We start from the raw sequence: 16,491 nt of genomic DNA on the forward strand, positions 1-16,491 counted from the left end.
TTTTGATGTAGCCTAATGCAACGGGTCAGAAATTGATAATTACACTAGCTATTGAGTCTGTGTCTTCATAACTGTTCTGAGCAGTTGTTCAAAAGTAAGTCTTAGCTTTTGGATTCAGATTAGACCAGTCTACGTTTTTATGTAAACAACTTAATAACAGTTATGACCTTATAGAAAAAAAACAAATAAACACAGATGACTAACCTTTAAGACTAGTCAAAGATTTGTTTGCTGCTGGTCACACAGAATCTGAATTTGTCGAGCAATTTGGTAAAATGAAAACCCAATGACAACACATTTAAACAAAATATTCACCATAAAAAGTTTATTGAATGATACATATTGAAATCTATATAATACAAAAAATTGTCTGAACAATATGCATATAATTCACAGTTTGATATGATGACAGCATAATATTCCCTTTGAACTGCAAAAAATATAAGTCATTTAGAAAAGACAGAAGATTCACATCTTTACAAAAAGTTTTGGATTAAGAATGTATCATAATCATGCTTTCTATAAATTGCCCATTCAGTCACATAATATATATATCCATTATCCTATCCGATTAGTTAATTTCTGTTATGTGTAGGTTTATACATTAGACCAAGAAACGTACGCTTCCTCCTTTTTCTCTGTAATTCTTTCTTTAACTCATCTCAACTTCTTTCCTTTCTCATGGAAGCTCCCCTTGTTCTTTTCCTCCTTCAAAATTGTCCTTCAGTTAAGAAGTAAAAAACCGGTCTTACAAACTGTTAAACTACATAAAAAAATAAAAAGAGAAAAAGAGAGAAAAACTGAGATACTGTACAGCACAAAGCTCAAAGCGATTCATGGACCCCCATTTACAGATATTTGCCATTTCAAATCAATTTTTAAAGTGCACTTTTTCCATTTACACATTGCCCTTAACATCGGTTTGTGTCAAAAAGATTTGCAAAAACCAACAAACAGAAAAACAAGAGTACACTCGACTCGTCCCTGCATATATCTCACACGTTTAACAAATATCTCACAAACAAAGTGTTAACCGTAAGACAATGTTACCCATAACCTAGATGAACACACTCGAATTAAATAATGCCCCTTATTGAATGGTTCACATTTCTCCACCTAAACATCCCTCAGTGAAATAACAGTTTACCCTTTTGAGCCTCTGACACTGGATTTGATAAAATACAACAAGACACAACAAAATATTTGGGATTATATGGATATTCATGATTACAGAAATTATTCAAATATGAATAATGGTGAGATTAAGCAAAATAAAGCTTGCTATAAGTCCTTGCAACTAACATCTATGTGTTGGACGACCAAGCGTTCAATTTTTCGACCTGCCTTTTAGCATCATTTTGAACTTTCACACTTACTTTCTACTTGTATTTTGAACATGTATGTAGGGTAAAATCATGATTATAATTTCATAACTAAATCTCAAATTGTGCATGTGCAAAGTTGCAAGAACTTACACAGTACATAGTACTTACTGTACAGTAATAAACTACACTATTAATTCATGATTGCAATTAATAAAACATGCCACTGTTTCACCAAGTACATTATAGGTCAGGTGCTCGGTAGCTACTTTTGGAACCAAAAACGTCTTGTCAAAACTCAACTCTTTAGAGTCACAGTATAAAGGCCCATTCACGCCAATGATGATAACTATAACAATATAATTTACAACTCTATAACTAGAGTCCACAATTACACAGATAAGGACACTTTACATATCTTTGGAACTGTTTTCATGATTTCTTCCAGCTTATGAATGATAAAAGCATTGACAGCCAAGCACAATCCTTTCTGCTTAAAAGCGTATGAGCATTTAAAGTGGCTGATGACAAAACTGCAGCGCGTGCTTATAATAAACAGAATGTTATCGAGGGTTGGTGTAGTTATCATTCTTAGGGTGAACGGGCCTTAACGACTGACCGAGCCAATCAAACGATCTCAGGAAACATATGAAGGTGTAAGACAATCAGCCTTGGTCCTTACACTGAAACATGAAACACACATGCTGAATACATATACAGGACCTGTGTATACACATTCGTTTATTCTGAATAATATAAAAAAGAGAAAAATTCACATTGTGCAGGTTTGACCCGAGTTGCATCTTAAAACAACATTTAAAGTGTGAAACTGTCCGAGGTGTGTGTGTGATTGTATATGTATTTGACTAGCTACTGATATACTGTAAATGTATTTTGCTTGTTTGTGTAGTGCTGTAACTGGCACAATGAACCCTCTGACCAGCAGAGGGGTAAAACAGAATGGTAGAGAGACATGAATATAGAGACAAGGGAGAGAGAGAGAGAGAGAGTGCTTGGTATCAAGGAAAGACATAAAGGTGCCTATTGTTCTGAATTTTGTCTATATAAGGGTCTTTCCACAGCACTATTAACATTTGTCCAAATCCATAGAAATGGTGACAAAATCCACTTGGATAATAATAATTTTCAAGAAGTACGAGCTAGCCATCATATTATCCATTAACTCTGTTTCCTGAACAGAAAGGGGACGGGAAACACAAAACGGCCCTTAACATCACTGAAGATGACACTCCTGTTGAGCAAAGGTTTAATCAAAGGTGCAGTTTCTGCTCCATTCACATGTTGCAGTATTGAGTTCACATCAGCTGGTGGCGTTTCTTGTGCAGGGCGAGGTGATCGGAGCGGGAGAAGGTTCGATCACAGTCAGGGCACTGGAAAGGCTTTACACCCGTGTGCTTCCGAAAGTGACGGGTCAGTTCATCAGAGCGGGCGAACTTCCACGTACAGCCTTCCCACATGCACTTGTAAGGCTTCTCTCCTAAACAGACACACAAAGAGTAGGGAAGGAACATTTAGAAGAGTCTTTATTTATCTGTATGAATAGTAAATGAGCATTTTCATCCGTATATCAATAACAATCTCTAAGATGATTAAAAAGTATTTGATGATTTAAAAAAATGCATGAATCAAGTGATTAATTAAAACGTTGGAAAATCGTTGGTAACATCATAAATGCCTTTACTGTCATTTTTGATCAATTTAACGTGTCTCTGCTGAACAAAATCATTCGGTAACACTTTATAATAACTGTATGCTATTAATCATTAGTTAAGCATTAGGAAACAGTGTATTCATCATTTATAAATCATTAATAGACATTTATAAGCAGTTTATAAATACAGATATAAATGCTTTATACCTGATTTAAAAGCATATCTATAATGTATTTAATAATTGTTTTTTCATACTTTATTAATGATCAATTTATCATTTCTAAATTAAGTATAGCATTATTTACACACCAGTTATTAAGGAGTTGTCATTGGTTCATAAGATCACTTAGAAATTGTAAGTAAATGATTAATAAACTATTTAAATGTGCATTCATACATCTTTTTATTCAGACATATAGTAATTGTTACTTATAGTGTTAATAAATGGTTTATTAACATGTATTTCTACTGTAATTCAGGGTTAATTCAGGTAGTTATAAAACATATGTAGTTGTTAGTTAACAATATTAGTTAGTTTAAACAATTTAAATGTGCATTCATACATCTTTTTATTCAGACATATAGTAATTGTTACTTATAGTGTTAATAAATGGTTTATTAACATGTATTTCTACTGTAATTCAGGGTTAATTCAGGTAGTTATAAAACATATGTAGTTGTTAGTTAACTATTTTTGTGAGCTCATCTAAAGTGAGGACTATTTATGCCTTGTAAAGCTTTTAAAAATGAGATTTAAAGGCTGTTAATATTTCTATGTTCTGTATCACTGTGTTGTGTTTGTTTCTGTTTTTTGTTTAGAAGATAACTGAGCCTTTAAATATCCTTTATAAATGCTTTACAAGGCATAACTAGACTCACTTTAGATGAGCTCACATAAATGGTTAACTGACCACTACTAAATGCTTTATAACTACCTGAATTTACTACATTTCTTGTGATCTTATGAATCACTGGCAACTCCTAAATAACTGGTTTGTAAATAATGCTATACTTCATTGAGAAAATGAAATTACACATTATAGATATGCTTTTAAATCAAGAATAAAGCATTCATATCTGTATTTATAAACTGATTATTACTGTCTATTAATGCTTTATAAATTATGAATTATCTGTTTACTAATGCTTAATTAAGGATTAATAGTGTGCAGTTATTATAAAGTGTTACCAATCATTCATTTCTTTCCTAAATACATACATACATAAATACACAAAACTTTTGAATGACAACCTTTTCTTGAGCAGGAAATCAGCATATTAGAATGATTTCTGAAGAATCATGTGACACTGAAAACTGGAGTAATGATGCTGCAAATTCAGCTTTGACTCACAGGAATAAATTCAATTTGAAAATAGATTCAAATATAAAAACTTTTTTTTTATTATAATAATTAACAATATACTGTTTTTCTTTATTTTAGATCAAATAAATGCAGCTTTGGTGAGCATAAATGCCTTAAAAAAAATCTCAACAAAAAGATCAAGACCCATACAATGCAGAAGTGTACTTTATGCAGTTTTTATGTGAATTGAATTTGTATTATATTTTTGAACTTACATCCAGGAAAAAAATAAATAAAATGAGCGTCACATTAATTGTGCATGCATGAACAAAGTCTTTGCACATATAGCCTATGTACTGTACCTGTATGTGTGCGTCTGTGAGCTTTCAGGTGGGAGCTTTTGGTATAGACTTTATTGCAGCCATTGAAGTCACATCGATGAATTCGACGCTTCTTCAGTGGATCTGGAGACTCTACCTTTCGACGTACAATCACAGAGTGTGTGTTTTCCCTGTAAATGACAAAAAGAGAGATAAATGTATTTGTGGTCTCCACAACCACTCAGTTTGAAGTGCACCTCTTGCTTTAACCACCAGGGGTCAGATCCATAACATACAGTCCACCTCAAAGCAAAAGCCAGTCCTTTGTGTTAAGTTACATACAAGTGGATTAATGACCTTAGAACTTGTCCATAGTGCCCCTATTATAAGTTCCTAATATTGTTTTGGGAGTCTCCTACAACAGGTTTACATGCATGCAAGATCAAAAAACACAAAGTTTTCAAATTCACCTCAGTTGATTCAATGATAAGTCTGAAGCAGTTCTAAGAATAAGTCTCTCTAAACCCCTCCTTTCCGTGAGTTTACACTGCTCTGATTGGTTAGATGGCCTAGTCTTTTGTAATTGGTCTACCGTGTACAGTGCATGCTAAAGTGTTTGGGGGTGGGGGGGGGGTTGTTCACAGGCAGACAAAGTAGAGCTTGGGAAGGCATTAAGCAAATGTGTTACCCTTATTACTGCTCACATGTAGGCCTTAACCACAAGGAACTAATGTGGGTAACTTGTTCCATGCCGTTTGAGCTACACACATGAATAATGCATTCAATTGTGCGGCTTTGAGGAAAGGCTGTTACTTTTCTAAGTGAACCGACTCACGGTTTCCAACTTAAAGACAATAAACCAGTTAAAAAAACTGGTATCATTTACTTGGAACAGCTCTTACTGTAAGTCCCTGCCTAAATACACCCTGTAATTAAATACATCCTTATCTCTCTCCATTAAACCTCTCCACACACTTTACCCTCCCTGTACATATTTTCAATCTTAGATTACAATGTCACTTATTCACCCACTTTCTGACATTTATTCCAAAAAGAAGCTGTTTTCTGGCACCGCATCCAATATAAAATTAACATTCTACCTTCCTCCTCCCTGCCTCATCGCTTCTTTCTCTGTATTTCACCACTTTTTTTTTCTGTCACACAGTATGTCCGTAACTGATGACACCAGACCCACTGGAAGACATCCCACACATACATCCACTGTGAACCACGTACAAATAAGAATCCCTTAACGTCTAGTATGCACTTATATGTGCTCAAGCATGACCCCATGAGGGTTTGAAGAATACGGGGAGACACACTGTCTCTGAAACGCATACTAGGGGATTTTATCAGACCCACAGCAAGAAACATCAGATACAGAAATATATGCATTACACCACACATACATACACACATGGATGAAAGAGAACTGTAGGCAAAATGTACTTTAAATGAGATCCATAATAGACAGACAGACATATATAAAGAGAGAGAGAGCGAGAGAGAGAGAGAGAGAGAGAGAGAGAGTACATGTATGTGTAGCATTTGTTTGTTTCTGTGTCTAATTACAGGTTTCTGTATAGAATTTAACAAGCAGATGTACAGTGTTGACTGGGGATGAACCGCTGTAAATGTGTAAAAACATGCAACAAAACTCCTTAAAGTGACAAGCTGTGACCTGTGTCACTAAAGACATTCACAATCTCTTACACATACACAAACTCATTTCATTTAACCACAAGATATATATATATATATATATATATATATATATATGCATGAATAGGGTTGGATGTAAAGTGCATTGGACCTCCAGGGCAAGACTGAGGAAGGGGGCTGTAGATTGTGCAGGCCGATCTGACATAATCCAATTATTATTCACATGGTGCTGCTGATTGGTTTCTTTTAACATCAATAGCCAATGAGCTTGCTGCTCAACATTAAGTAGTGCTTCACAAACCCTCCACCTTCCCCAGCTCCACCTGTATAGATCTGCCGCAGGGTTTTTTCATATGTGACGCAGCAGTATTTCTCACATGCTCACAGCAGCACATCTGTGGATGTCTTGGCAGTAGCAAATCTTTATATCAAATATTTGCTCTGAAACAGCAGCAGTGCTTAGCAGATCTATTCCACCAAGACCCAACTCAATAACATTGGCAGGTATATTACCATGCTGAAGAGTTGGCATGACAGAAATGCATGTCATGACAGTATAATCCGTGATCATACAAAATAAATAATAATAATGAGCGTATGTGTGTTTTTGAGGACTCAGTACTCACTCATTATTCGGTGGGACAGTCCTGACGGGTGAGGTTAATTCCTGGTTGTGGGAATCCTGGGGGTGTTCAGGGTAGGGATCGGATTTGATTGGCTTGAGGAGCTCTTGGTTGTCTGAAGGATTCTCTAACTTCATTATAGGAACTGAAGACAAGAAACGGGAGACAAATCAGTCAGCCAAATAAAAGTATGTAATGCTATATTATTACAACTGTCACCCACTACAACTCATGAGAAGAGAGTGAGAGCATGGTTTTGGAAATGTCTTGCTTACTTTAAAAGTGAATATGGGTGTGTGTGATGGAGCATGTCATCCCACTTACACTGTTTGTGGTTAGGATCCTCAGGTGTGACGGGTGATATCATGATGGAGGAAGACAGGTGCAGGGCAGGAGGGTAGATCACAGAAAACGGCATAGGAAGTACTGGTACAATAGGTGTTAAAACCTGAAAAACAAGCACAGATGGATTATGACAAAAGAAATGTCTGTTAGTCTCTAAGTTTTAGATAAGACATCACAGAGGTTCTTTCTACAATATACACTTTTTTTCAAATGTTCAGGCTCAAAATTTAAGTTTTTTATTATGCAAGTATGCATTAAATTTATCAAAAGTAACAGTAATGATATTAAAGTAAGAATGATATTAAAAGGATCATGTGACACCGGAGACTGAAAATGCTGCTTGGCCATTACAACTAAATAAGTTTAGAATAAACTAAATTAAAAAATATATTGAAATAGAAAAAATATTTTAAATTGTAATAATATTTCACAATATTACTATTTTGCTGTATTTTTGATTAAATATTTGCAGCCTCGGTGAGCATAAGTGACTTGTTTCAAAAACGTTAAAAATCTTGTGACCCCGAATAGTATTTTCATCCATGTTAGTCACGTAACAAAACCATTTTTTGGTGGACAAAAAGTTTTTCAAATATTAACAAGCATTATAATTAAACTATTAATAAAACATTTTAATATGTTTTGTTAAAAAGATTGTTTTCTATTAAAAAAACAATAATAATAATAATCATCTATTTTAAATTTAAAAAAAAACTTTTAAAATAAAAATATTCTTATAAAAAGACAATGTATTCTCTAATCTTTACACGTATAAATTGCATTTTTTATGTATTTTTGAAATTGTCAAATCATACGGACATATTTGACAGAGCTAATAAAATTAGAAAAGTATACAGCAGTCAACATTTGAAGTGGATCAAAATAGTTTATCAAAGTTGTCCAAAGACAAGAATGCATTTTTGTTTTAGGTATTAGGACAACTTTGATGAAAGGTTTTGATCTACTTCAAATGTTAACTACTGTAGATATAGACCATGTGGTTTTTTTCTTTTTCTTTTTTGCACATGTAAATTAGATTACCATGTTGATACCATTGCAGAGGAATACAGTAATCATTCAGTATCACGGAATCACCACAGTGCTTTTTAACACAGCCCTACCAAGCCATCGTCACTATTCTTACCGGAGGAATGGGAAGGGCCAGTGGTGGGGTCAGCTGCCTTCTCTGAGGGCTTCCTGTTACAAAACCGGAGCCGGAGCCAGGGCGGGGATGTGACACTGGACTGGGGTAATCCAAAGGGGATGGGGGAGTGGCTCTGGGTGATGATGATGATGCCACAGACGAGGAAGGAGATGAAACGGAGGATCTTTTGATGGTCAAGTCGACAGGTTCAGTCTGGGACTGATGGACATCCTGGGACTGAGGGTGTGTGTGATGGGGGCTATATAGGTGAGGGTATAGTGGAGCTGTGGAAGTAGGGACCATGGAAGGTGACCATACGACTCCAAATGCCTCAGGTGTATGTTTAATCAGGTAAGTCGAGTAGAATGACTGAGAGAGAAAGAGAGAGAAAGAGACATTGAACATGCTGAACTCGCTAGCATAATTACACATTCACATGAACATAATTACACAAGCACTCATATAAAGCAGCTGCGCTGAGCAGCAGTCGAGTCTGGGGAGTATAAACCAACAAATAAGACTAACTTTGAATGACTGAGTATGAGCCAAATTCAACTTCCCACCCCATATAAACTCCTAACCTAATAAGAAAGGAATGCATGTCCATCTGTAACCAGAGGAAGAAAGAAAAAAGGGCAAGTAGGAGATGAGTTTTAGAGATACATTTGTTAAGATTTTAATGATATATTCTTATTAGTCTCTATCAATGAGTCTTGTGCTATTACTGAGAATTCAAAGCCTGTACATGGATACTGCACAAGAACAAGCACACCAGGGTGTTCAGATGGCCAAGTGCCAGGCAGCACATCGTGTGTACGTTGGTAAGGCAGGTTTGTTATTGGAAACGGAAAGAAAAGCATTGTTTTCTTTAAAATCACATAAACCGGATAAAAAGAACTAGAAAAGCATCAGGAAGGTGGAGGACCAGTTCAGATTAGCCCCAAACCATTTCTTCTAGCTAATAGATTTTAATCAGGTTAGGTGTCATTTACAGCAAATGAAAATGAGTGTTTACAATGGCACGCACTGTACAAAGGTTCTATTTTTGGGGGGGATTTCCTTTTTTTTTTTTTCAGATGAACAATCGGTTAAACAACAGTACAACCCTCATTTTCATTCCTGTCAAAAATTAAATATGGCGCTACTCTGACTAAGGTATATACACTAGACAAAAAAAGGTGCTGTAAAAAAAAAAAAAAAAAAAAAACATTCACTCAAAAATTGTTTATATATTTCACAAATAATTACAAAGAACACCTTGAATTAAACTTTTTAAGCAGAAAAACTGAAAGTATGTTCTCATAAACTTTGAAACTTAAAAAAAAAAAAAACATTTTTACCATGTAGAAGGGGTGTCTACAAAACCTTTCAGGAATTATTTCTACCATCATACCAACCATTTGTAACTTTATTTGAGAATATTTACCCTTAAACCCGTACTCACCATATCTGGCTTTATTGGGCCACTAATCATGGCTGGAATTCTGGAAAATACAGAAAACAAACAGTCGTATATCAGATAGCGACCAAAAATCTCTTATTAGAGACATGTCCAGAGTCATCAGGAAGTCATTCTTCATTCCAAGCACACAGAAGCAGAGAAGCATGAAACACTAACCACTTAAAGTACAGGGGAAGTCAGAAAGCCCAGGGCTATGAACGCTGTTAGTGTGTGGTTGTACATAAGATTGCAACACTAAGGAGTTTTTCCACCTGACCCACATGTCTTGGGAAACAGGGAGGCCACATCCTACTACTGCTACTAAATACTAGCATTTCATCTGTAGATAATGATTCATTGATCTTACCACATCTTAGGGTGTTTCTTTAACTTGCCGGCGCTTTTTGTCCAGGATGTTTTTTTTACTAACTGATAACTTTCCTCCTTTGTGTTAAATGGCAGTTAGATGAAAACTTCTTTGGAAGTTTTTTTTTTTCTTAAAAACACAGTCAAAACAATAATATTTAGAAAAGTTTTGTCCTTTATAATATATGTTACATTTTTATTAGATCATAATTGTCTTACTGTCACTTTTGATAAGTTTAATGTGTCTTTGCTGAACAAAAGTATTGAACATTTGAAAGGTACTGTTTATAAATAAATACAATTTTAATTTGACCAAATAACATAAATGAATTGATTTTAAATACGATATCCTGATCAAAGAGTTGAATGCAAGTTCATCGATTTTACAAACGAGTCAAAATAAAATAAATAATTTCACACAACTTTTACTGTCCCCTGGATTTAAAAAAGAATATTCCTCCATAATCCAAAGTTTATGTATTCAACAAAGCATGCTTGAAATGAAATATGAGAGAATAACAAAGCAAAATAAATCTAGGAAATGAATTTTAGCAAGACAAAGTCATCAACTATTTTGTTTAAAAAAAAAAAGAATCTCATTTCAACCACAGAATGCTATTAAACACAATACATCATTTGAAATGTGATGGAAATGTTTATATCAGAAAAATGTGATGGCAGTACTGTTTGATATTATTGGCACACAGATTAAATTAACAAGTGATAGTTTGAAAAGTGTATTATAAGAGAGTTTACTTTGTAAAAGCACACTGGGTCAAAAGTAGAAAAATAACACACCTAACGAGTCTACAATCCACAAAGGAAGCTAAATGCTAAATATGAAAGGTCTACAGCCCTACCAGCTCATCAGATATCTTAGATATTGTCATGTTGTATTGCGAACACAAAGAGTCAAATATGTTTTGTGTGAGCGCACAAAGCCTGACACAAAGATGCAGGTACTACAGACTATACAGGTGCTATAGGTGCTGATCAATTTCTATATCCAACAGTTAGAGTAAAAATGATCCAAGACTTGTTTCATTCAGGAATGAGATGTGGGACTTCATGATATGTGAGTGCATTTACAGTCCAAAGTCTGAGAGAGAGAGGAAGAAAGAGAGAAAGAAAGAGAGAGAGGGGTGAATGTAAAGTCTCTTTTTACAATCATTAACCCAGGGTAGTGCTTTTAACACACACACACACACACACAGAGAACAATCCATACTAGGTCCACTGAGTCCAGATCCACTCCCAGCAAACTGAACACTCCTCAGTCCTCAGACACACATATATAAACAGCACTACTATCGCAAGAGACAATGCCGATCACACACACACACACACATACACACACTTGCGAAACACTCCCTTTGGCCCCAGGGTCAGGTGTGGGTTAACAAAACAATGTATTGAAGCGTACACACAAACACAGACATACTCATCCCAACCTGAAACCAACAGTATAGAATTCCATACAGATAAAGACACTCATCAAAACACAAGACAAGTCACAACATATGAATTAAACACCTCAGTTTGAATCCTTCACTAAGAGGAACTAGACTCTCCGTAGAATTTTAAATGAATAGTTCAGCCAGCACTTAAAGTTCTACCATCATTTAACCATTATCATGTCAAGCCTGTATGACTTTCTTTCTTCAATTAAAAACAAAAGGAAAAGTTTAGGAGTTCTTATTCATACAATGAGAGTGAATACTGTGATCGCAGGTCTACATGTGCAACTTTGTAGGACACCTCATTTATCCCAGTGACCCTACAGAGGACAAGTGTTTAGAAAAATGGATGGATGAATCTTATTTTGTGTTCCATGGAGAAAGAAAATGAAAGTTACATGGGATTGGAATGACACGAGAGCGAGTAAATAATGACAGACTTTTATTATTGGTTGAATCAACCTCACATTTATAAAACTGCATGTGCTGAACTCTATTAATTATTTTGATGAAAATACGGGATGTACGGGGTTGTAAGGCCTCTATGTACACTACAATTGAAAAGTTTGGGGTTAGGAAGATTTGCACTAGCACAGGTTTTCTCCTCAACTTGTCTGCAGAAGCATCAAGCTCTGCTAAGCTCCCTCTTGGGAAATCTTAGTCAAACAAACAGTCCTTTTCCAAATAAGAGACAGATTTTTTTTTTATATCGCCATCATGTCTGTTGCACTCGGACAGACTTCGCTAAGGAAAAATAAACACTGTTTTGATACATACATAGCTAGCTATAGCTAGATGATAGTGGTGTTCAAAACTGTCCTCCGGGCTTGGCAAAGTTCAAGTGAACCTGTTATATTAATCATGAAGCCTTTTACCGTTAACAACGACAAGCACACACTCACATACACACACAAATAAACACACAAGACCTTCAATTAAACTTTACAGTCTCATAAAATAAAGAGAGTTTAGTACACACTCCACCAGAGGCGGTTAGTACGGAGAGATTGGAGTGCTGACTAACTTCATAACACATAAAACACCAATAATCATCGTTTTCTGCAAGCAATTAAATTAAGATGTCTAAATGCTTAATTTTAGTGTAATTATAGTCTTTGTGTGTTGATAACACAATCTCGTTCAACCCTCTATTTTAGGGTATCCATATCTGATCATCACTTCAACATTAAGATGTAATGGTAATGATGAGGGCCCTATAAATCAGCTGAAAAATCTAATGTTTTAAAAGATCTTTTGAATCACGCATTAACATCTTTATACTGTATGTTAACAAAGTTAGGCTCAGTTTAATATTTTTCTTGAATGCTGTGGTGTGTGTTCAACCGGTGTTGAGACTCGTCGAAAAACTCTTTCTGCCAAATCTACTATGTGTGATACCTTATAAATTACACATACTCGTCAATTAACACTGCAGACCAGTGAAGTAGGTAAATCTATTAAGACATACACACACACACACACACACACACACATACTCAAAACCACAGAATGCCAGTGTTACGCTCTAATGCAGTTTCCTAGTGGAGAGAAATGGTCTGGCTTCCTGACATGAAGAAAATGCAAAGACCAAAATAACAAAGTACAGAATCTAAAAGCAAACCCATGTAAAGTCCAAAACCAAACTAAATGGCTCCGGTTCTGTGCATCCAACCCATCAATAACCGCCGTCGCTCTCAGATAAAAGGTTTTCAGCCAGGTGCCAGGTGTCTGAGAGATGCGTGAGATCTGAGTTTGATCAGGTGATAAACGGGATGATCGCAATGTGAACAACTTTACAGATAGGCTTCTATCTGACTGAAAGATTTAGACTGAAGACCAAATTTGGCAAGAGGGCCGCAATGTGTCTGTTATTGTTTCCATAGTGAGACCAACACATAGAGAAGCTCTGCTACATGGGGGCCATAGATTCCCTTCTGGCCTTTCCTCAAACTAAAGAAAAAAAGAAAGGCAGACGGAGAGCGAGAGAGAGGCTGAGCATTTTAACAATGGTATGCGGCTCTGAAAATGATCCTCTTTTGGTTGTAGTGGACTGTATGTGTGTGTATTGTGATAACATCAGAGTATTGATCCAAGGAAAGAGTCGTGTAAGTGGGTGGAGGGTCTAGGCATGTGTGTGTGAGTGTATGTGTGTGTGTGTGTGTGTTCACTCCCCTCAGTTAGCCTCCCCTCAAATGCTGAAAACAGGAAAAGAGGCTCCATGTTCCAGATGGAATGTCTGACGCAAACCTCAGCCTTGAAACAAAGCTCAGAATACAACAGCTTTACTGACCCTGGGACTTTGACTATTAGTTTTATTGTATTTGAGTTGTACACCAATAATGCTTTGTCCACCATGCGCATATGTACTCTACAAATAATCTTCATACAGTGCAAAATGTAGGGGCAGGATGTTCAAATTTGGATTTTTCATAATAAATGCAGGTCAAGCTGATTACACACCAAACCAATTACTGCAGAAGCCTACATAATTGGGCTTGGAGCCATATTAAATAATATTTTTGATTTTAAAAGTTGTTTGTTATTCAACAAAAACTATGTATGCACTATCTTGGCAAAATTTTATTTGAATAATTTCAGTGAATAATCCAAGTAGCCTAATGATTAAAAGATCAGTAGTTCATGCCCACTCAGTAAATAAAATATATGAATCATGGTGACATGACATTTCTAACTGCTTTTAATATAGATTAACTGAAGACCTGTCAAGTATTTTAATGCAATACTGTTTTTGTTAACATTTAAACTTCTTATAAAGAGTTACAGGTCCAAACTCAGCAATGTGACAAATTAAATGTTAAGTTATAAAATGCAACGGAGCCAACATGATCCTGCACGCATGTTCAGTGCGTATAATTAACCTGAAAATTATATTTGCATATAAGCTCTAGGACTGATCATATGACTGAGAGACTGTAAATCATGACAATTATTCATGCTGATACAGAACAAGATTCAAGTTTAAGTCCAGCTAAGAACACAGTATCAGTACAACAATAAAAAAGGTAGGTGCAAAAAGAGAATTATTAATACAACTCACAATAATAAGAAAAAATACATGGCGATGACAGATCGTCAATGTTTTTAAGTTGTTCAAAAATAAAATAAAAATGCAATTCATGCTGGTAAATTACTTGAATTCATCTCTCATTTGATAAACATATTTCTTAATTCAAATAATTTAGATTTTGTGTATACATTGACTTTAAAAAAATATTTATTTTTTGTATAATATAGAAATGACTCCTTTAGATGCCCTTGATTGCATGTCAAGGACATTAAATGTTTGTACAATCACGTATAAAAAAATGTTTTTACAAAACTTTTAGACACTTTAGATCCATTAAATTCATGTTTGTATATAAAAAAAAGAAAATCCTACAAAATTGTTTTACTTTTTTTTCCGTTTAAACATTAAATACAATACAATTTCTCGTTGTCATCATCTCAAACATCCTTATTTGACACTGGTCCATGTCTGTCAAAACTACTGTAGAACTAGTTACTGCACTACACTACACTACACTGTGTAAAATAAAACATTCTAAAACGGACAAAAGATTAAAAAAAAATATTCTATATAGGCTACACGATTCATACGTGTGTATTTTGTTTTGTTTAATTGAATATCAAATATTATTTTATTGAAATAAACAAATTAAAGATGGACTAAATTGTTTATATCTATAGCAGGACGGTTTGATTTTGACTGTTTGAAGTCAGACTATGGTATTTAATGAATATATAGCAACTTACTTGTCAGTAAATATTCCTCAAGTTAAAAGTGCGCTGTTATGAAGGACCGCAGACGACAGCAACAACCCGGATCACAATGGCATGAAACACATCCAGATGACACACTTTAGGCTGACGCCGAAAAAAAACTTCACCGAGAGTTACGAAACAACAGCTTGTCCAAGTGTTTAAAGTGTCCTGAGTGAATTGAGCGTCTATCACATGATTAGGGCCGGGCGGGCGGGCACGCGCTCGCGGGAGGTGAGGGTGGGGCGCGCTCTTGGCTCCAGATACGCGCAACCGGAGACAGGAGGGGCAGAAGAGAAGAGAAGAGAAAGGGCTGGGTGTGTTTGTGCCTGCCTGCCTCTCCCTCTCCACCCTTTCCTTCCTTCTCTGTTTGTCTCTCTCTATCTCTCCTTCTTTCCCTTCCTGACAAGACACGCCTCACAGTTTCAAAGATCTAACAAGTATGGATAAAGGTCGCCTGGTTCTTTAACAATGGGTGAAGACAAATTACTTACATCGTTTACAAATTATACATTTTTATTTAAATGGGTCATATGATGCAATTTCAAATTTTCCTTTCTTTTTGGAGTGTTACAAGTTCTTGGTGCATAAAAAAGGTCTGAAAAAGTAGTAAAAGACTAAAGTCTCAAACCCAAAGAGTATTCTTTATAAAAGTTAAGACTTGTGCACGCCCCCCTAAAACTTCTCGTTTAAACACGTCCACATGTCTATGTCACTGTGTGGGAAGATTTGCATAACACCATCCGAATGTTCACGCAGAGAAAGTAGGCGTAACTTTTATTCTTGCTGTATTGTTGTTGTTGTATATATATATATATATATATATATATATATATATATATATATATATGACACTATAATAACACATAATAATTATATTAACACATTAAGATTATGCACCGAACCTGTCAGTCACGCAAAGATGTGTATGTATAGACTGGTTGCTGAAGTTAATGTACACTGGCGTTATGCCAAGTCATCAGTAACAATAACATATCGCATACCTGATGATGCCAGTGCACGCAAATGCATGCAGTGTCTATTTACCCGGAAT

At 35.5% G+C, this 16,491-nt stretch overlaps 1 protein-coding gene across 1 annotated transcript; it reads right to left on the minus strand.

Moving 5' to 3' along the window:
• Positions 1–317: 317 nt before the first annotated feature.
• klf3 (Kruppel like factor 3 (basic)) lies at positions 318–15,749 on the minus strand. The gene is made up of 7 exons (XM_026269667.1): positions 15,432–15,749; positions 9,838–9,877; positions 8,394–8,762; positions 7,229–7,352; positions 6,908–7,049; positions 4,662–4,810; positions 318–2,820 (listed from the first exon to the last, which is right to left on the minus strand). The coding sequence occupies exons 2-7, from the start codon at positions 9,865–9,867 to the stop codon at positions 2,639–2,641; spliced, it is 996 nt and encodes a 331-aa protein (XP_026125452.1). The 5' UTR covers positions 9,868–9,877; positions 15,432–15,749; the 3' UTR covers positions 318–2,638.
• Positions 15,750–16,491: the final 742 nt, after the last annotated feature.

This window comes from Carassius auratus, chromosome 1 (assembly GCF_003368295.1).
Source record: "Carassius auratus strain Wakin chromosome 1, ASM336829v1, whole genome shotgun sequence".
NCBI classification, from domain to species: domain Eukaryota; kingdom Metazoa; phylum Chordata; class Actinopteri; order Cypriniformes; family Cyprinidae; genus Carassius; species Carassius auratus.

Bases quoted from the DNA above. Each gene is read 5' to 3' on its own strand.
- klf3 (XM_026269667.1), bottom strand. From the start codon at position 9,867: ATGATTAGTGGCCCAATAAAGCCAGATATG. The intron at 7,050-7,228 runs GTAAGTGGGATG...TCTTGTCTTCAG, and splicing joins GGATCCTAACCACAAACAGT to TTCCTATAATGAAGTTAGAG. The intron at 4,811-6,907 runs GTGAGTACTGAG...TGTCATTTACAG, and splicing joins ACTGTCCCACCGAATAATGA to GGAAAACACACACTCTGTGA.